Genomic DNA, 20,955 nt, shown 5'->3' with positions numbered 1-20,955 from the left:
ATGATACCTGTTATCTGTGACTGTTTACATCCTGGTAGTAGAGCTTTAAAACAGTAATTGACTAGAGCTGGCAGTATTATGACCAGGATCTGAGGTTTAAAATGATAACATTACTATCTTGTTTAACTGGCTGGCAATTCTGGTGCTGACAGACATTTGCCAAGGGACATAAATTTCAAGTTAAAGTCCAATTTGATAGTCCATGGCATCTGTATTCTGTGGTGGACTAGCATCTGTCTCAACATATTTGCTGTTTGCACATACTTTGCATTCACTATAAGTGTCTGCATTTTTTTTCAGTTTCTCAAACCATCTTTCTCATACTTTTTGAGACTGTTGCCAGTGTTTGCTCTTTCGCTTTCTGTTTGACGCAGTTACAGTTTTCTTTGTCCTTATAGGTAATGTTGAAAGCATACAGCTTTAAGATGCGCTACAGTCACCGTCTGGCAGGAGTACCATATTACAACGGGCAACACTAAAAACAATGGAAAATGTAGTATTTTTAACTTACACCATAAAATTATGCTTCTACTCTTCAAAAACAGCTCATTTTTATTTCGACCCACTGAGCCAATTTAACTCAGGCCCCATGGTTTCAGTGTTCATGTAACTGTGGATGGAATTGCAGAATTAGCCAATAAAAACGGGAAACTACGCTTACTCTTAAACCCGTAATATCACAGACATTGACATAATGTGACTGAAATGCTGTCATTGCAAGGAGGACAGTTTGTCTCAGGATATGTTTCCGGGAACCACTGATTTGTGGCATCTCCCTACTAACACTTACCCACCTGAAGAGGCCTCCAAACAAGTTCTGTTTTCAGAGGATAAGTATTACGTGGGGACCTGTGGTAATTTAAGGATTACCCCCTGATGTCAGTTTTTGGTGTGGTGCGTTCGCATGGGATAAGCAAAGTATGTAAATAACTTGACGTTTCTGAATAAAAACACTACACAGACCCATCTTACTTCAGCAGCAACACCTTTGTGCCGCAGCAAATTCTGCCAACATAATGTTGACTTGAAACAAATGGAATACGTCGCGTGATGTCCACTAGTTGTCCAAAAGCCATCTGAAAAATGCTGTTTGACTTGAAATACTGAGCAAAATTGTCCAGTGATGTATTACATCAATTACAGGATGCAAAATAGGATTTTTGAATTTCAGTAACTAACATTTTATTCTCAGACACTCTATGACAGTAAAATATGTGTAAAAGAAAAATTAAAATGGAAAAAATGGAATTTAAAAAATAAAAACAACAAGACAAACTGATTTCATAGGGCTCTCTTAAACAGGCACATCCAGAGTGCTGTGCAGGGTTTTTGACAACATCAGATCTGTTTTGGGTTCAGGGTTTGGCTTGAATCTTACTTTTGAAAACACACTAGTTACTGAACTTGGAAAAGAAGAAAATAACAATAGGTGTATTTCATCTAACATATTATTTTCATTACATCTGTCTTCTCTTCTTTCAGCTAGTTTCTGCTCCTTTAACGCACTTGCTGGTAAACCTCTCTGCACACATCACTGAGTAAGACACCACACTCGTTATAACCTGAAATCAAAAGACCAACCACCGTCTCACCAAAGAAAAACTCCCTCTCAGCTGCCAGTAGAAACAAGCTCACATCTGTTAGCACAGTGGACACACACAGCTTTCATCTGACAGGTTTTTTGTGTTTTTCTGCCTTTTCACACCTCTCTGAATGCATCTCGCCTCCAGCTGCTGCCCCCCAACCTCTATGTCACAGCTCAAATAGGTCGGACACAGACCCCAGCTGAACTGAACCATGTACACCTTCTATTATGAAGTACGAGTCAGATATGATAAACTGTTCTACTTCACCACTGACAGAGCGTGGCTGCAGGAAACTTGATCCACTGAAACATTGTCAGGATGCTGTAGACATGATGTTGGAAATATTTCATCCATATACATCATTCTCTATAATGGTATGAGTAAATGCTACCAGGTAATATCACAGCTGAAAATGATGATTATAGGATGGCTGTCTCCCCTGCTGCTTCCTCTGACATGTTTCCTTTATCTATTCCCTTTCTATTCATGTCAGTCATCTATTCTTCTGTGCCTTATCTCTAGGTCTAAACACGTCATCACACTGAAGCTAAACCAACGCGTTTTGTTAACAGAGAAAGGAAATGGACAGACCTTGTATAATGTTTGGATCAAATCTGACTTTCCCACTCATAGGTGAAGGTTTTCTCAGTTGGAAAATATTACATGGAGGAGATAAGATGCCCAGATGTACCCCAAATGTCCCATGGTTTGCTCTATGACCACACTCTCAATATAAGACCATGGACACCAAACTGTTTCATAAAGTAAATGCTTTGCTATGCTTCTAGAAAATGTGACTCATCTTTATGAATGGAGGGGATAAAAAACACCAGAGGCCTTGAAAAGCAATATTCCACACAGATTCAAACACCTTTTATGAATCAACTTCATGCACAGATTCCTTTCTGATTGCTCTTCTTCACGAGTACCTTCAGGTATAATTAAATTCAGAAAAAAAAAACTTCCCAAAGTTAATTTCATGTTTAAAAGGCTTAACAAATCATAAAGATTCAAACAGAGCCTACTGAGGGGTAAGGAGGAAACACACGCTAATATGAGTGATGGAACAAAAGATACGGTTCTTAAGCCACCTGCTACAGTCCCAGTGTGGGAATATTTTGTTTTTTTTTATCAGAATGAACAAAGTGTGAGCTCATGAACACCACCATTTGAAAATAGTGGCGACAAAGAAGAAGAAGAAGAAGGGGAGGTGCAGCGGAGCCTTGTTCTTTGACAATCCGCTCTTACTGAGGCTTTTGGTCGGCAAAGTAAATAGAAATAAAAGCGCCAAATGGTGGGCGCTCAAAGACAGCTACATTGCCAAAGAAATGCAGCCCTTCAATACAGTTGAAAGCCAGAAATGTTAAAAATGTTTGACAGACAGTACGGATTGACTGGGAAAAAGTACATGTTACAAACAATTCAGGAACTGTATGTACTCCCTTTTATTTAGGCTATAGTTTTTATTGTTGTTGTTGTTTTTTTTTGTTTTTTTGGAGTTTCATTTTTTCTTTAGAGACAGGGTCTGTGTTTTATTGTTTTTGATTAGTATTAATTATTTTCATTTACATGTATTTTTTTCTAAAAGAGAGTCCATTTCATTTTCATTGTATTGTTTTTCTCTTTCTTGTTTGTTAAATTTATTGTATTTTTTGTTTAATTTATTTTATTTAAAAGATCCTGACCTTTTAATTACAGTTAAATACTCTTAAGAAATTGAAGTTTCTTGCTTTTGATATGGTGTACTCACTTTATTATCCCATTTATCATAATAACATCAATGAAAAAATGGGAAAAAAATCAAAATAATATTGACAATAATATCGTTTATCAGCAATAATATTTTGGAAAATTATCGTCAAGCAAAATTTGTTATCGTGACAAGCCTCGTCATGCATTTGTCCATCCTTTCAAGCATATGTTGATTGGTACATTTGTGATACTAATCATGCATTTATTGATCTTTACAGCAGAAATAAATCTGTATTTTATAAGATATTCAGATTATAGGATTTTAAATTATATGCATTATCAGAGACACAGCTGACTTAACTAACAGCTAGGCACCCTGCAGCTGTTAGTGAAGCTAAAAGCCTGCCTCAACTCTGCCTCTTTCCCTCATAAGGGCACGACTTAAGTTAGCTTAAGTTTAGCTTTTACAACAACTAATGATGATGAGCTCAAAAATCTGCTTCAGAAACAGACTGCATCAATTCTGAAACCTTTTAATGCTGAGCCATCCAAAGTCTCTCTCCAAGACACCCTGTTGGACTTTTCACATTCTTGTTTGATATATTTCCACACTGCCCACTAGGGGTGTACCATATCATACAGTCTATGATAATTTGGATATAGTTTTTTTGTGGATATAAATTCGTAATTTCGCTATAGTGCAGAGAGGCTATATTGCCCTCCCCTACTGCCAACAACTGAGCCATGGAATTGCTAATGCTTATGGTTTGTATGTTGGTTTGTTTTTGCCTTATCAAACAGTATTTACTTGGAGAGTTACCGTAGGACACTGTAAAGCAGATGCTGTTGATATAATGTGTCTGGTTGTGTGGTCTGTGATAACGCTAAGTGTGGCTGCTGTTGCACATTAATGTACTTTATTCTATTATTCTATCATCAAATTTATAAGGTTGGGACACTAAGAGCGCTTGGTTAGGCTGGGGCATTGGCAACATGAATGTTTGAATGAAAAAAAATTGGCTAAAAACAGCCCCCATCTGACACCTGTAATCGGAACTGCAGAAAGATGCAGTTCCTATTCACTAATGTTACTTGAGCTGGTAACTTCAGTGTATGTAAAAGCTTTATCAGACTGTGACAGGTGAGCAGTCTCCTCCTTTGATGCACTCAAGTCCTAAATAAGTCACTAACTGTCACAGAACAATATGAAACAAAAAGTAATGTTCACAGCTCGATTAGAGTCACTACATTTCTGTAGTTGGTCGACTGTGACTCAGCCGGCTATGGTCCTGCAGGGCTGCAGGGTGGAGCTCATTCTTAATAGCCCGACATGACAGCTAACCCACACACCAACAAGGAACAAGCCGGAAGAGGAATTTTAAACATCCAAAGTTAGTAGCTAAACTACACAACGCACATTATCAGAAAGCCAAGACAAAGTAGAAACAACAGTTCATCAATGACTCGAGTGTAAGAGCTGATGAAGTTAGCAGGGTGGATAAAGCGTGATTGAACCCATAATATGAATACTACCAGATAAGATAAACCTGTATAAATATGAGTACAGTTGAAGGTAAATACCCTTAGTGTTACGCCTGTCATGACGTCAGAGTAACGTCTCTTGGCGAACGTTAATGAAGTTTTAACTGCCAGAGCTAGCTTTGATGCTAACATACCTGTACAATCGCTGACATAATTCTCCTTCTTTGCTTCACCTTGAGTATTTTTGTCTTTATGTCGACTTCGAACAGTCGTATTATAAGAACAAATTTTGTCTTACGTCCTTCTTTATATAAAAGTTAGAGATAACACAGAGGTAAACAAAGCTGTGATGCTAACGTTGCTAGCAGCAGTTAGCACTCAAACTTACAGTAATAAGCGATGACCGGGTCCCGTTTCTCATGCTCCTGAGCCGTCCGCATGTGATGTTGGATGGCTTTGAGCTGAGGCGGTAAAGCCATGTTTGTTTATAAATCCTTGAGAAGATACAAAATCATCAATAGCCAAGAAATGGAGCTCACTGTTGATGACAGCAAGTGTTTCTCCTACTTCCGTGTCTGTGTCCAATAGGACCGGCAGCCTACACGGGACAGATGACGTCACAAGTGGCTCTGTCTGGATTGACGACAGGCAGGCGACTTTCTATCCAAAATAAAAGTACTAAAACACGTTTAGGAGAGCTTTGGACTGACTATAATTTTTATGATACTTCACTGGGTATGGAAACGAGCTATTATATATTTATACTACATGCTGAGAGGGATTGGGAAATAATCCATGTGGGATAAGCACATAATTCCGAGGTAAGAAGGCAAGATTTTATTATAAACTCACGCACACTGCATAAAGACTCAGTTATATTATCCCCCCCACCCCATTATATCGTTTTCTTCTTTTCTTTCTTTTTCTTTTTAATTGTATCTCTTTATTCAGTTTGACAGTCTTTAAAGGTGTGATCATAAAATAATTCATTTAGTAGCAACTCATACAGTCGTTATAAATTGTTGCCATTACAGTGCAGATACAGAAAAGAAAGAATGACAACATAATCCAGAAAACATGCAGTTTTCATAGCCCTGTCTGTTCCCTGCCCTCCCATTAGACTCTTGAATTTTAAATATACAGGCAGGCAAGACATTTACAGTGATCTAAAAATTAGCCATTAAGGATAGATCAAATTTAAGATAACCACTGCAACAGCAGCAGCAGCAACAACAACAACAACAACAACAACAATGATAATAATGATAATAATAATAACAATAATAACATTTTGTTTCATAGTTTAGTGTGATATATTTAGATGTAAAGCCAAGAAAATTGTCTCTTTACCTAGATGGCTCTTGGCACAATGAAAAAAATAAAATTAGTATTAGTTACATTTTTATTCGTGGCAAAAGTGTAAATATAAATATTTTCTGTGGACATTATTAACACTCGAAAAGAGCATTCAACCAGTTAATCCCTTTACATTCAGCGGCATACAGGAAGATTAATACAGAGAGTTGATTGAACCCAAGCCCTCTGCATTTCTCACAGCCAAGTACTGGCATTTAACATTACAGATAACTACAGAGTGGACTCAGACAAAATCATAGTTAAACCCGACCTCGCTATCCATAATGTGCTTTCTTTCTGTTCCTTCACATATATGGCTCCTAACAGAAAAGACTTCCCTGTGATTGGTTTTTAAAAGCAGAAGGTTGGCGATGATTGAGTTTGACACACACTCTGTAGTCCACAGGAGACCCCAGAATCCACAGCAAAGTGGGATTGATGGGCTTATCTTCAGCTCCCACCTGCACACATACATTTACTTTGTGTGTGGGTTCATCCAGCGTATCATTAAATGTCCAGGTTTCCCTCCACAGCTCCGACGTTTGTGGACGGTCATCCTCTAATCCTGTGTGTTTCCATCACTACAGAGGAATGAAAGAAGGGAAAGCCAAAAACAAACAGAGGGTTGGGTTGTTAGAAATTTCTGCGTAAAACTCTGCTTTACAAGACGATTCGATCTGCGTATGGTAAGAGGCAAGATTCACAGATGAATCAGGACATGAGACAGTTTAATTCAAATCTTCTGACGCTCTAAGATTTTCATAAGGAGGAAAATGATTCCATTAACACATCCAAACCCAAATGTTTAACATAGCAATACAGGAACATAGGATCCCAGGTTTTTAAAGACTTCTCGTGGTTAAGGGGAGATATTCATTAATTTATTTTTTGTTTGTTTGTTTATTTATTTATTTATTCTGTCCCTCTTATACCCCCATAGAATCTTTTCATAATTTACAGGTCAAAAATATTTTTGAGCTGTGATTTAGAGAGAGCCTTTATTTCGGCCTCCGTCTGAAATGTTTCAGCTTCTGCCACTTAAAGACACTCAGCTCCACCTTTCCTTTCCTTTCCTTTCCTTTCCTTTCCTTTCCTTTCCTGTCCTGTCCTGTCCTTTCCTGTCCTTTCCTTTCCTTTCCTCATTTAACGCTTTGTATTCTCAAACCTCAGTCCTCTCTGGCCTTCATCACCAAGTTCACTGTCAGAGCAGTATCTGAGAAAAAAAGCACTTAGTCTGAGCTGACAGGCACCACAGCAGCAGGTGGAAGCTGAAGTCACACATAAACAGCTCTAACGGCTCTGAGGTCAGCTCTTTTCTCACAGGAGCTTTTAGGTGACTAACACTTGGTCTGAATCAAAGGAAACCAGCGTAAACATCCTGCAAATGCTCCGGTGGTCTGACAAAGATAAAGCAGGCTAGCTTAAAACATGATTCACGTGGCTATTAGTTTAATCTTTCCTAACTTATATTTCTTTTCTTGTGCTGTGAGTCTATGAGATTAAAGTTGCCATCTGGGCCGTTTGGTTCTGGCACTTCAAGAGGCACAAACAGGCTGAAAGTTCACTTTAACTGGCAGAGTCTGTGTCTCTTCATGTTCTCTCTCTGTCACAGATGGCATAGCTCCCTGAGAGACAGAGGAGGAAGAAAATCATCCAGAGCTTGATCATGAAGATTTAAAAAAGAAACACAATCTGTGACTTCTGATCCTGAGAATTTAAAGACTATTCAGAAACGGGATAAAGGATAAATAATAGGGGTGGGCAATGGTTTTTGAATAATCGAACAGGCATTAACATTAAATAAAATAATAGTGATTCAATAATTGAACAATAGAATAGAACAGACAAAATAACAATCAGAAAAAAACATGGTTTTCCTTGCATTTTACTTACTTGCCTCTTGTCTGGCTCTGCTCTGTTATGCCACCTCCTCAGATAGGTTTCCTTCCTTTTATTTATTTATTTTTTTTAATTGGCTAGATTGAAAAAAAGGTTAAGCTTTTCTCCAGCTGAGTGCTAAATGATTTTCTTTGACTATCTAATAACAGGATGTCAGATCTCATGATGAAATCCTAAAAACTGACTCACATGTAATGTGCATGTGAAAATATAGCCCCTGATATCGGCTGCAGACATCATCATCATCATTATTCAACTTGTTCCCATGGTCTGGTGTTAAAAAAGTGAACTAAATATCACAAAAATTGGAACTATTGAAGAATAACAATTCAAAACCGAATCGGCACCCTGAATATTATAACAGAAAAATGGAATCAGGAGAAATTTTCCCAGCCCTACTGGATGCCCTGCATTGTGGTCCAGTAGTGGCAGGTTGCATCCGCTGAATAATTGTCAGATAGTTAGTGGCAAATATCCAAAAGCGCATTTACTTGTAATGCCTTTGTCTACTTTAAACTTTTGTGTTGTTTGTGTCAGGATTTAAAGCTCCAGTGAGGAACTCTACGCTTCTATCACCTCTGGCTCCCCCATGTGGACAAAGTGTTACTTCTCATCTTATGTGTATTTTGTGGTGTTTATATTTACTGGAGAAAAAAAATCATTCTTCTGTCTCCAAACAGGCAAAAAACAAAAATAAACAGGGAAAATGCCAGTGAGGTCATCACTTTGTCTGACCCTTGTCCAGTGGCAGTGGTTTCATGTTTTCAAAAATAGTCTTTCAGTCCTTCTCAGGCTTAGAAGCACCTGAAAGAAAACAGCATTTTTACTTTTTCCTTCATGCATTTTCCATCCAGGCACAAACAAACAAAAAACATAAAAGAAAAAGTTTTTTTGTTTGTTTGTTTCTCTTCTCTCTAGAGTTGTACCTTTCATTTTTGGTCATGTTTACCTGCATGTCACTTGGTCATTTAGATCTGACCTCTGATGGGTTGATATCTGTTGGTCATGTGTAGCTCTGTGACGTCACCCCGTTTTTCCCTGAGTCAAGCCGCTTTTACGCACAGGGTCTGTGGTCCTCGGCCATGGAGCACGGTCATAGCAAGTGGAGCCAGCAAAAGTTGGCCGGCAACATTGTGGCAAGCACGACAACATAAGCACATGTTTTACTGGAAGTCACAGGGCTCGACCTTCAAAATAAAACTATGAATAAAACAACCAGGTGAAATCACTTGGTTCTTTGTTGTAATGATGAACTCTGGGTCCAAAAACATTGATTGGAAGAGATTCAAGAGGGCTTGAGCCTTAAAACATTATCTGACATTGAAATAATAATTTATATACATCTTTTATGTTATATATCAGAAATTAACTTATAAATAAAAGTTCCCCTAAAAACAGTCAACTTTATGAATTTCAACTTCATTCATACTTTTATTACGTTGTCATTCTTTACAACTTTGAGGTAAATGTTTAAATTCAGCAAACATATCCAGGAGAATTATGTTAATCTACCTAAATACCAGCTGACACCCTGCTGAATGTGATTCCAGATGATAGTCATTGGTGTTTTGCTCTCTTAATAGCTGTATCACTCTGTTCCCATCAGGGGCTCACTCCTCATGTCTCTGGCGTACTTTCCAACCTCCTCGTTTTGCACTCCCACCATCTCTCCTGCTTATTGTGAAAGCACTGACCGGAAAAACCCCGCGTTAATTCCGTGTGACTTGACTCTCTCTCTGTCCCCGCAAGGTCCCGCAACTGGCATGAGTTTAGGATCCGTGAGTGGAAAAAAGCGGGGGTAATGAACAACACGCCGCCTGGATTACGGTTGGTGTGTGGACTTCCATTTTTATTTCACTTTGTCCAGTTTTTGGGTCTTGGAGTTTAAAGTTTGCTCGGGGTTCTTTCTTTCTGTGGCTGGGACTGTGTTTGGGACAACAGCGGCTCCGTGAATGCTCTTCCAGAAGTATTTGCAGTGCAGGGTGTGTTGGCATCACTCTTGTTTTTTAATTCTCACCTTTCATAGTGATTGAGGCTCTTTGATTTCCTCTCTAACAAAGCAGAGTGACAGCTTTCTGTCTGCATGACTACATCTGTTTGAAGACTGTTAATTGGAGGGAAAACTCAGCAAAGAGAACAAACTTTAAAGAGGATCTCCAGAACTTTAGGATAGATTAAATTTGGCAAGAAAGTAGAAATTAGCTCCTTTTCCCGGCGGGCTGCATTGTATTTTGTTGCATGTTTGCCATCTCTGTCTCTGCATTGTGTGTGACAGGAGGTTGTTTTTTTCGCTGACATAGTTCTATAGGGATTATAATGCAGGGACCACATGCCCTCCCTGGCCATTGTTGGCCCCTCTGTCTCTGTTGTGCCTTTTCTACTGAGCGAGTCAATTGATGGAAGGATAAAGGGAAAAAAATATGCATTGACACAGGCTTTGAGTGCAGCAGAGAGAGAGAGGGAGAGGGGTCAGTTGGAGAGGTTTAGCCCTCCTGTTGGTGGCCTTTGACTGGCAGCGTCAAACCGGCCATGAGGGCCCAGAACAGCCCCGGAGTTACACCGACAGGCAAACCATGTCCTTAAACTACATCAAAAACTTCTATGAAGGATGCGTAAGTACTCCATAGAGAGCCGTGATTGTTCATTTCACACAGACACTTTCGCCATCTCGGGGTTTGACAGGAGTGATGCTGAACAGTCATCCCCTCTGGAGGCTTCAAATGTAAAGACACTGATCTGTTTTCATCCTCAGCTGTGTAATCCATCTCCTCTCACTCCTGTCTTTGTGGCACAGTGACATATTTTTTTGTGCAAGTGTCATTGGAGCCTATTTAAGTGTTTGAGGAGAGAGCAGGTAAAGATGGCGACTGTTTCCTCTGAATGGGTTTTGTTTTAGCTCTCACAGCTCAGGGCCTCAGTGTTGCAGTTGCATTTATCTGGCTGACAAAAGCTATTTACGCTTTGTCTCACACTGTGCGTGTGTTTGTGTGTATGCACCTGTGTGTCATGTTTGTGCTGTGAAAACCTGGCCTCTGTGTTTATAACCAATATGTGGATGCTTAATGTTTCTGTTTTATCTCTTCTTGGACACGAGTGTCTGTCTAATGTGTGTGCCATTACATAACCCAGCCCGCGCAAGCTGTTAATGCCCACTCACCTCGGTGTGTGTGTGTGTGTGTGTGTGTGTCTGTGTGTGTATGTCTGTTGCAGCTCAGGCCTCCGACGGTGATAGGCCAGTTCCACACCTTGTTCTTCGGCTCGGTGCGGATGTTCTTCCTTGGCGTCCTTGGCTTTGCTGTCTATGGGAATGAGGCGCTACACTTCAGCTGCGACCCTGATCGCAGAGAGCTCAACCTGTACTGCTATAACCAGTTTAGACCCATAACGCCTCAGGTAAGACTTAGATATTCAACCAAAATCCAGAGACATGCTGAAACCACATATACAGACCTCTACTGTCAGGTTAAGTTCAAATTCTAGCTGAATTTTACAAAATTACCACAAGCAATTTGTCAACCACCTTGCAAGGCAATGGCCATCCAAAGCAGTGATTGGTAGGTGCCCCTATGATTTCTTCCACCCTATCTGATTGTGTTGGTCTGATCTCTTACATAGGTTGTGTTTCCATCAAAAGCATCTAGGACCAAAAGTCTCACAGAGACACTTCCCCAGGATAGGGATGGGAACCGAGAGTCAGCTCAAACTTGTTAAGGCCATTGTCATCTTCATCTTTACATTTAACTGTTCCCTTATCAATTCTTTCCCCTCAGTCCTTTGTGCCTTGCAGAACCATGCACCTCAGTAGAGCAAAAAAAATAAACTGAAACCATACAGGGAACCAGTCCCAGCATCTGCACTTGTCTGTTCCAGGACTTACACCAGATATCTCCAGGTTCCTTGGCCGAATCTTTGAAGACCACTATTTATTTGTTTGTTTAGTTAGCGAGTTACATCTTGGGGGCTTTTATGTCTTTATTCAGAGAGTATAGGACTGTGGATATAGCACAGAATAGCAGCTCCCTTGAGGACTATGGCCTCTATATCACACACTCAGACAAACTTTGATTAATTTTGATTATTACCAAAGACCGAGACCTTCAGGCAACCTCAAGTTTACAGAAGTTTTTTTTACGCTAGTATGAGACTGAGTAACAGTTGAGCCATCCCTTCAACAAAGAGTTATATGTCAAAGATGTTGGTAATTTTCAAAATGTAGAAGACCAATGGAAAACCAATAACAGTTTCCTTCACTCAGCTGATCCATGTCCTGCTTCCTGTTGCCTTCCAATATATATATATATGTATTAAGTAAAGTTGCTCTACCTTTGCTTCTCTCTCCTCCCCTCCATCCTCTGTCTCTATCCCCACCAGGTCTTTTGGGCGTTACAGCTGGTGACAGTGCTGGTTCCTGGGGCAGTGTTTCACCTTTATGCAGCCTGTAAAAACATTGACCAGGAAGAAATACTTGAACGACCCATCTACACCGTCTTCTACATCATTTCTGTGCTTCTACGCATCATTCTGGAAGTCATCGCTTTCTGGCTACAGAGTCACCTCTTTGGCTTCCAGGTGGGTTCATTTCTGATGGTTTAGACCTTGACTGATTTAATAGGATATTCACATTGGCTCTTACAATTGTAATGATACCAGGGGTTCACAAATCTCTCCTTGCAATGCTTCACCAGGGAATTCGTTAAGTTCTGTCAAAAGTCGCTCCAACAAGGCAGGAAGTGTTATCCATTTTTCAGTTAGATACACCTGGACACAATTTAAAATTTGTAAGAAGCCCCTTGAGAGGAAACTTACCAGTTGGAGAAATTGTAAAGATGGTCCCCCATTGAATTGGTTCTCTCTTGCTTGGCATCCAGTGCTGCAACAAAGTAGAGGGCAAGAAAGAAAGAAAGAAAGAAAGAAAGAAAGAAAGAAAGAAAGAAAGAAAGAAAGAGTTGGGCTTGCCAGATCTGTTACACAAGAAGTGTTTCAGCAAAACTTGAAGTCCAAAAACTACTCTTTCCTGGCTAGAGATGGGAATTGAGAGCCAGTTCCCAGGTGGGAAGCTTTTAAAACCAGTTCAGGCCATCAGGTCAGCTTTTATGCTTAAGATTCCCTTATTGCAAAAGGCAGTAAGTGGGAATGACAACCAAGGAGTCATGAACATCATCAGGGCAGACAGGAGAAAAAACAGCTTGATTTGACTTAGAATGAAGTCAATAGAAAAGCTTGAAATGTCTACAGCCAAGTGATTTTTAGCAATAGATGAAGCACCAGCAACATCCTGAAACATTTGTTGACATAATGTAGATTTAGATATCATCAAGTGTCTCCTTTTCTCATTAGAGTAGTGAAGGTACTTGTGTCCTACCCGCTGTTGACATTAGCACAAAGCAAGCAAACCTTTGGGAATGAAAAAGGAATTGGATTGATTAACAGAACAAATGATGACATTGGTATCAATAACAACAAATCAATTCCCATCACTATCCAAGAGGTTTAAATGTTCGCCAGAGCCAAGCTTGTCTTTGTTACCAAAGATGCCTTAGAATACAAGGTGATATGACTAATTATTCTGCTGATGTGTGAAACTCCAAAGCTGCTCTACTTTCCGAAAATACTACCCCAAGAGTAGGGGCCTTTTGGAAGCTAAAGTTAACCATTTACCTACTGCGGTAGCTCCAGCAGTATATTTACCTTGGCCAGAGTGTAATTACTGTAACTCTGTCAATTTTTGTGTTCAATAAGAAAAAAATAAACAGCTTTGGAAAACCTAAACATTTTTTCTATCCAGTGATAAAGGGTATTATTGCGGTCATCACAAGAATCAGACGCAAAGTAGAACGACACGAATATCACTGAAGTGTTTTTCTTCTTTTGAACTGCTAATTATTCCATACCATGTGCGCAAATTATTTAGAAGGTGTAAAAATCTAACTTCAAAAAAGGACAAAAGCAAAGGGAACAAGCATTTTTCAGCCGTTATAATAAAGTGGCTGCACTGGTTAGCACTGCATACTCATAGCAAGAAGGTCACCAATTCAAATCCCCGTTTACCTGTTCGGCCTTTCTATGTGGAGTTTGCCTGTTCCCTCCATGCATGGGGTACTACGGCTACTCTGGCTTCCTCCCACAGTATAGGACAGTGGATATAGCACAGAATAGCAGCTCCCTTGAGGACTATGGCCTCTATATCACACACTCAGACAAACTTTGATTAATTTTGATTATTACCAAAGACCGAGACCTTCAGGCAACCTCAAGTTTACAGAAGTTTTTTTTACGCTAGTATGAGACTGAGTAACAGTTGAGCCATCCCTTCAACAAAGAGTTATATGTCAAAGATGTTGGTACCAGAACAGGATAAGGGTTATAGAAGATGAATGAATAAAGGATTATGTCCAGACCATTTTTAGCCTCAGTAGGTAGTGGGTCTCAAAACATAATTTGGCTGGCTGAAGGCACTAAGTAGCTCTTGAAGTGCCTAGTCTTTGGAGAAAAGTCCTGCAGTGTAAATGTCGACAGTTTGAATCATTGCCCTGTTCAATGCCCCAATATAGGGAGGTTTCAATCACATCTCATGTTTTGTTTCTTTGTCCTCCAGGTCCACCCGCTGTTCATGTGTGATGCCAGTGCTCTGGAAAAGGCCTTTAATGTGACAAAGTGCATGGTTCCTGAACACTTTGAAAAAACTATCTTCCTCAGTGCCATGTACACCTTTACTGTTATCACCATACTCCTCTGTGTTGCTGAGATATTTGAGATACTCTGCCGGCGACTTGGTTATCTCAACAACCAATGACACGACACATGCTAGCACACAGAATTACTTAGGTTGAAAATCTATGAAGCTATTTCTGCCAGTTTTTTAAGCTCTTGGTTAGCCACTGCTGGACTTTGACAAAACAGGAAGCTAACAAAAGAGAAAAACCTCACCTGTGGTCAGTCGTGAGTGAGTTGCGCCAAGAAATTCAAGATGTGCAACAGTTTCAAGACTGGAAAGTCTGAAACATTCTCTAGGTGTTATTTGCTGTAAACTAATGAGTGATCAATCCTAGCTGTATTTCAGATATCAGTGGGTCTGTGCTGGCTGTGTCAAAGGGTCTTGTTTGGAATGATGGTGAGGAAATAAGCACTCCTCACTCTGAACCGTTGGTGGATGACACAAAGAATTCTGGTTACACAAGAAGACTTAAAGACAGACATCATCTTCAAGGCAGTGCCAAAGCCCAAGGCCCTGTGACAGTGGCATCACAGCACGAGGAAAAACAACTTTATCCAAACTAATAGGTGTCCCTGACACTGGGACCCACCTGTGCCTCAGGCCTGATACTCTTATGGAAGAACCTCTGAAAGCATTTGCTGCACACTTTTGCCTTTCCCCCTAGAATGCCAAGTTCCATCAAAGCATCTTGAGGCATGGACTGACTTCATCAGGGGCTGCCAACAACATTCTAAAGGTGTGAAAGGAGGCTCTGGCCAAAGTCTTGTCTAACAGCAAGCAGTCCCACCGTCAAGAAAAGGAGAATTCACAGCTGCTTATGGATTATCACTTCAGTCATCCTGAAGATCCTGTGACTCAGTAACCCTCAGGCCAGTGAGATGCAGGTGCCATTGCTCCTGACACTTCAATGTGTGACAGTTTTCGCTTCCAATAAGTGTCTGTTACCGCTCCCAGCTCCCTCTGACCTTCTTTCCCATTAACATGAGTGCCATAGCATCAGAGGAGACTCCTTGAAGGGATGCCTTCAGTCTTCTGGTACCTTTTTCATCCAGTTGGGTCGGAACAACTCGACTCAACTTGTGGAGCAGAGATTGGCTGTGCTACTCTCATTTGCCAGAAACAGCAAAAGGCACCTGTGAAAAATGTATTTTGAGAACCACTTAAATTGGTTGAATGGAGTGTTTTACTCATTGGGTTTTGGCATTTACTCAGAGAAGGGAATGTGAATGCAGAATTTGGAAAAGCTGAAACACCAACTGCCACTTCAAATGAAACCTACATTTTAATACAACTGTTCGAACAGATTAGCTTTTGGTATAACAGATAGTACTTTCTGTAATTTACCTTTGGTGTAAGTGTCCACGTTTTTTGAAAATGATTACCTCTACTGTTTTGTAATGTTTTTATTTTTAATCAGACATCCATCCAACTTTTGTTATTAAGTTTTCAGCAATCTGTTTATCATCTCAGGTACAAAATTGCATTACCAGACAAAAGTGGATCAAACTTTCATTTCAAGTCCTTTTCAACCCTTGGATGATCTTTCAGCTTTAAGTGGTCCTGAAAGCGTCTTGTTGGGTTCAAGAGGGTTTGAAACAGGTGTGTCACTCCTGCGGTTTGGGTTCATCTGCGATCTGGTAACTGTTAGTAAAGGATGGTTTTAAAAGTTGCCTCTGAAAGTGCTCTCACCAAGACTAATGCCTGGTTTGAATAAAAGAGAAAGGCACATCTAAAGTAGAGGAACAGGGCAGCTGAATTGATTTAGCTAAATCTGGCAAAATAAGACAACCAGCTCCCATAGCCCTGGGAATTAGGAGTGACTCATAAGTTTGCAGAGATCAAATGAATACAGTAAAAATTTTTTGACAACTTCAATATTCTAAAGGCCTCATCTCAGATATTTATAGGTACTATAGCATGGTCACATCATAAATAAGAAAGCATCATTCAAAGTAGAATCAGCTCATTAATGAGCAGACTACAACTACATATCTTTCACAATGTTTTCAACTCTGGTGGAAACAGATTTCCACTTTCCACCAACAATGAACAACTATTAACTATAAGCTAACTATTTCAGAGTTAGCATAACGGTAAAGATAAGTCCATGGACTCGACTCGTCGTGTCACCCTCTGGTTTTTCATTTGGCCCAATGATAGCCGTAGGACATGGTGGTTTAACACAACTTTCAGTTGTTTTCCAGTTACCTAAAGCTAGCCACTACGCTGTTTATCTTCTGGCAACTTCATGGAGGTCCAGAAATGAAGTTTCTTATCCCCACCATTACAGCTGACCAGGCTTTGTTAGCACCATTAGAATCTTGTCAAAATCATTAACTATTTAAAACCACAGAGGTAATAATAATATGCTCAGGTTTCCCAAGTCTCGAGGTTTCTGACTCATAGGCTAGTCTTGGTGAAGAACTTGTTTGAAATTGTTCATGAACCTGTGTCAACTGTCATAGAATGATTGATTCACAGTTAGCAACTTGAAAAGCAGATGGGCATATTTTGAAAGTTTGAGTCGTTGGTAATATTTTGGTGAATAAGTGTAGAGACTAGATTTGTGCTTGTTCTATGAAGAATGAAAGTTTTTTAGTATTAAACCCAAATTTTGGGGGAAAATTCAAAACTGGACTGAAGTATAAAAAAAGTCATCAGTACTCTGACTTTTATTTTGGCAGTTCGAATCCATATCAAAGGTATTTTTTAAATCAGGGAGTGTATATTTACCAAGTCTTGATGCTTTTTTGACCTCTTACATTAGCATTAATTGGAGAAACTGTTTAGCAATGACGCATCAAAGACTCAAACATAAATTTTGAAATTTGAAATATATTAGATTTGACTGATGTTTGTTACAGGTTAGTTGTGAAAATGGTGCTAAGACCAACTCATTTGTCCCTCACTGTGTCCTTCATTTTACAGCTCTGTCAAAGTTAAGAGGCACACTTTATGACCAATGCAAACATATGGAAACAAACTCTGTCCTCCTGTCTGTCTCAGATGCTTTTCAGGTGACCAGTTATCCTACATGTTTTGTCTTGAGATGATTGATTAAAAATGTTCTACAATTGTTTTTGTTTCTTTTTTTGATTAATTTATTGACTCAATATTTGTGGAAATATTTGATTTTTAAAAATGGTTTACAGAGAAATTACATATAATCAACAATAATAAATTGTCTAATCCAAAACACCACATTAAACTGTTTGCCTAGTTTTCTTGTGTTGTGCATCAGAGTTATGTGTCCATGGCATGGGGAGCTTATGCACATGTGAAGGTTCCATTAATGCTGAGCAGCAGCTACAGGTTTCAGAGCAACATGTGCTGCTGTCCAGATGATGATGAACAACATTCTACAGGATAACAGCTGCATGGCTCTGTAGAAGAAGAGTCCAGGTGGAAAACTGACCTGCCTGACTCCCATGCCATCAGGGATGCTGGCTTTGAGCTAAGGGGGTGTTAAACGCATGTGGGGATCACCACAACAGAGTCGCATCTGTCTTTAAGTGGAGAAGACACTGGTGCTGGCTGTCCACTGCTTCTCTGGTTCCCATTTTTAATATACCGTAGTGTTTTTTTTTTCTTACAATATCTTTGTTTGCGTGGGATCTCTACGGCTTCTCCAGCTTCCTCCCACAGTCCAAAAACATGCTCATCAGGTTACTTGGCCACCCTTAATTGTCCTTAGGTATGAATGTATGCCTCTCACTCTAAGACAGCAGGGATAGGCTTCAGCCACCCACGACCCTGAACAGAATAATGGGTATGGGAAATGCATGGATGGATAGATCTTTGTTTGCCTGAAAGATACTCAACAGAGCTGCAATACCCCATACCAGTCTTCCAAATGTCCTTTAAATCCTCCTGCACAACTGCTTCCCCCAGTGTCGTCCCTTTCTTCAATGCTGTGGATCCTCACTTTTTGCTGGGCTCCATCTCTGGTCATCTTGTTTAGCAAACATCTTTTGTGGCTGCCATCATGCTGACATACTTCACTACACAGCTGGTGAAATAAAACAACAGCTCCATCCCAGAGTGTATTAAGACCACGATTTGTCCACAGAAGCTCCCACTGCAATTTTAGCCTTGTTTCCACCAAGCGGTTCAGTTTGGTTTGTCCTGAAAACACGCATTTTGGTGTTTCCACTGACTAATTCTGAGACAGATCTCCAAATAACTGAGACAAGCCATCCCACTTTTTGGGACCCTTAGTAGGGTTACAAAGCTTGATTGTGCTTTGTAACAAAGAGCCACATGCCAATCACAAAGAAGGCAGATTGATGCATATTTGTTCATTATTTACAGTGTTACCTTTTCTTTTTCCTTGTATTTATTAGCGGGGTACAAGCTATGGCGTCACGCTGTTATTTAGCTGATGCAGCTATTGGCATCCAGCTTACACGCCACCTACCATGAGGGGGCACAGTTGGCTGAGGAAATGCAAACAGGACCTGGCTTAACCAAGCCAACCCGTACCAAACCGTACTGATCTAAACTGGACAACGGTGGAAACGGGGCTTGTGTTCACCTGAAACATCCGGAAAATTGCATATATTTTTGCAGTTTCCCAGTTACCTAGCTTCGTATGGACATGGCCTTATTTCTCTCTCCTCGTGTTTCTCTCCTGTTTGACTGCCCCTCATATGTTTCACCTGTGTTGATTGTTCCTGTGTCTACATAGCCCATGTCCACATTTAGCCAGGTATTTGAGAATCCACAAATATTATTGTATGTTTAAGCCTGTCATCTACACTAAACCGCAGTTTTACGGCACCAAAAACAATGCTTTTCTGGAAACTCAAGCCAGAGAGACAATTTTTGAAAACCTTGGTTTCATGAAGATGCCGGGAAACAAAGTTTTTGGTTGTCGAACATCACAGCTGAATGACTGGGGCTCATTCTGATTGGCTTGTGTGTGTTGTGTTTGCTGTCCCCTGGTTTCATCAGTGTTTCCTTCTGAAAGTTTTTTTAGTTTTGGATATTTAAAGAGAGCTGCAGCCTCACAGCAAGAAGGTCACTAGCTTGATTCCCAGCTTGGCCGGTGGGCCTTCCTGTGTGGAGTTTGCATGTTCTCTCCGTGCATGCGTGGGTTCTCCAGCTTCCTCCCACAGTCCAAAAACATACTCACCAGGTTAATTGAGCACTCTAAATTGTCCGTAGGTGTGAGTGTGTGCGTGAATGGTTGTCTGTCTCTGTGTCAGCCTAGTGAATGAATGGCGACCAGTCCAGGGTGTACCCCGCCTCTCGCCCAATGAGAGCTGGGATAGGCTCCAGCCACCCGCGACCCTGAACAGGATAAGTGGTTAAGAAAATGGATGGATGGATGGATGGATTTTGAAAGAGTTTGGTTTTTTGGATTTCTGTTGCGTTTCGGGACTTTGAGTTTAGTTGAAATGAAACCTTTAAAAAAACCTCTGCAATTGGGTCTTTCACCTCTTTGTATTCTCTGTGGACAGTGACACCAATATCAGAGAATTTAAGCCGAGTGTGGTTCAAAAACCAAAACTGCAGCTGTTTTTTAAAACCATCATCTCTGTCATAAAAACTGTGAGCAGGACTTCAGATATTAAAGATCATGAAATAATTTAATATCCCACACAGACTGATTTAAAGAGGGAGCTGAGCACACATGAGGAAATATTTGATATTTACATGAAATTAATGAAATCATATTCCATTCCAGAGCCCAATCAGAGCCAGGCTATTTCAGGCTGATGTAATGAATAAAAATGAACACACACACACACACACACACACACACACACACACACACACACACACACACACACACACACACACACACACACACACACCGTTCTCTCGATCACTCCTCCGTCAATCATTCTTTTCTTCCTGTTAGTTTCTCATTATGTTCAGTCCGTTCAATCTTCTCATCTTTTCCTCTCTCTCATCCTTTTCTTCTCCTACTTTCTCTCCTACACACTGTGGACATCTCATCTTTTAAAGTCTCCCCATCTTTTATGTTTGTGTTTTTTACCTGCCATTGTTCCAGTTGCTTGTGATGAATAACCAAGCCCTGTTTGGCAAAATAATTCCTTGATCTCTGCTGCCAATGGAACCATTGGGTTGAATTGAGAGAGAGGAAGGGGAGGGGGGCTGTGATACCATTGTTAAAGAGAGTCTCTCCCTCTTTACGCGCGTCAGTCCTCTCTTGCCTTCCTCTCCCTCCCCTCACCTCCTCACTCATTCCGTCTGACA

The 20,955-nt window shown here is 40.3% G+C and overlaps 2 protein-coding genes and 1 long non-coding RNA gene across 4 annotated transcripts in view; 1 reads left to right on the top strand and 2 right to left on the bottom strand.

Annotated features, from left to right (window-relative positions):
- vta1 (vesicle (multivesicular body) trafficking 1) overlaps positions 1-5,353 on the bottom strand; it is a 59,724-nt gene extending 54,371 nt beyond the window's left edge. For both annotated transcript variants that reach the window (XM_074684535.1, XM_074684536.1), the window contains exon 1: positions 5,149-5,353. In XM_074684535.1, the coding sequence (XP_074540636.1) occupies positions 5,149-5,239 (91 nt within the window). In that variant the 5' untranslated portion in view covers positions 5,240-5,353. The remainder of the gene's footprint in view (positions 1-5,148) is intronic.
- A 320-nt stretch (positions 5,354-5,673) lies between these two features.
- Positions 5,674-20,874, bottom strand: LOC141801694 (uncharacterized). The gene is made up of 4 exons (XR_012599424.1): positions 20,735-20,874; positions 12,822-12,885; positions 12,339-12,451; positions 5,674-6,697 (listed from the first exon to the last, which is right to left on the bottom strand). It is a non-coding gene; the product is annotated as an uncharacterized LOC141801694 (long non-coding RNA).
- gje1a (gap junction protein epsilon 1a) lies at positions 9,770-17,773 on the top strand. Its single transcript, XM_074684837.1, has 4 exons — positions 9,770-9,846; positions 11,226-11,408; positions 12,387-12,584; positions 14,611-17,773. Exons 1-4 carry the CDS (start codon positions 9,817-9,819, stop codon positions 14,806-14,808), a joined length of 609 nt encoding a protein of 202 aa, XP_074540938.1. The 5' UTR covers positions 9,770-9,816; the 3' UTR covers positions 14,809-17,773.
- Positions 20,875-20,955: the final 81 nt, after the last annotated feature.

This window comes from Halichoeres trimaculatus, unplaced genomic scaffold, assembly GCF_033239565.1.
Source record: "Halichoeres trimaculatus isolate MK-OKI-2021-1 unplaced genomic scaffold, fHalTri1.1 fHalTri1_scaffold_13, whole genome shotgun sequence".
Taxonomy (NCBI): Eukaryota; Metazoa; Chordata; class Actinopteri; order Labriformes; family Labridae; genus Halichoeres; species Halichoeres trimaculatus.
This window is presented reverse-complemented; position numbering and strand designations above follow the sequence as displayed.

Coding starts and splice junctions, on each gene's coding strand:
- gje1a (XM_074684837.1), top strand. CDS start 9,817: ATGAACAACACGCCGCCTGGATTACGGTTG. Junction 11,409..12,386: donor TTAGACCCATAACGCCTCAG/GTAAGACTTAGA, acceptor TATCCCCACCAG/GTCTTTTGGGCGTTACAGCT. Junction 12,585..14,610: donor GTCACCTCTTTGGCTTCCAG/GTGGGTTCATTT, acceptor TTTGTCCTCCAG/GTCCACCCGCTGTTCATGTG.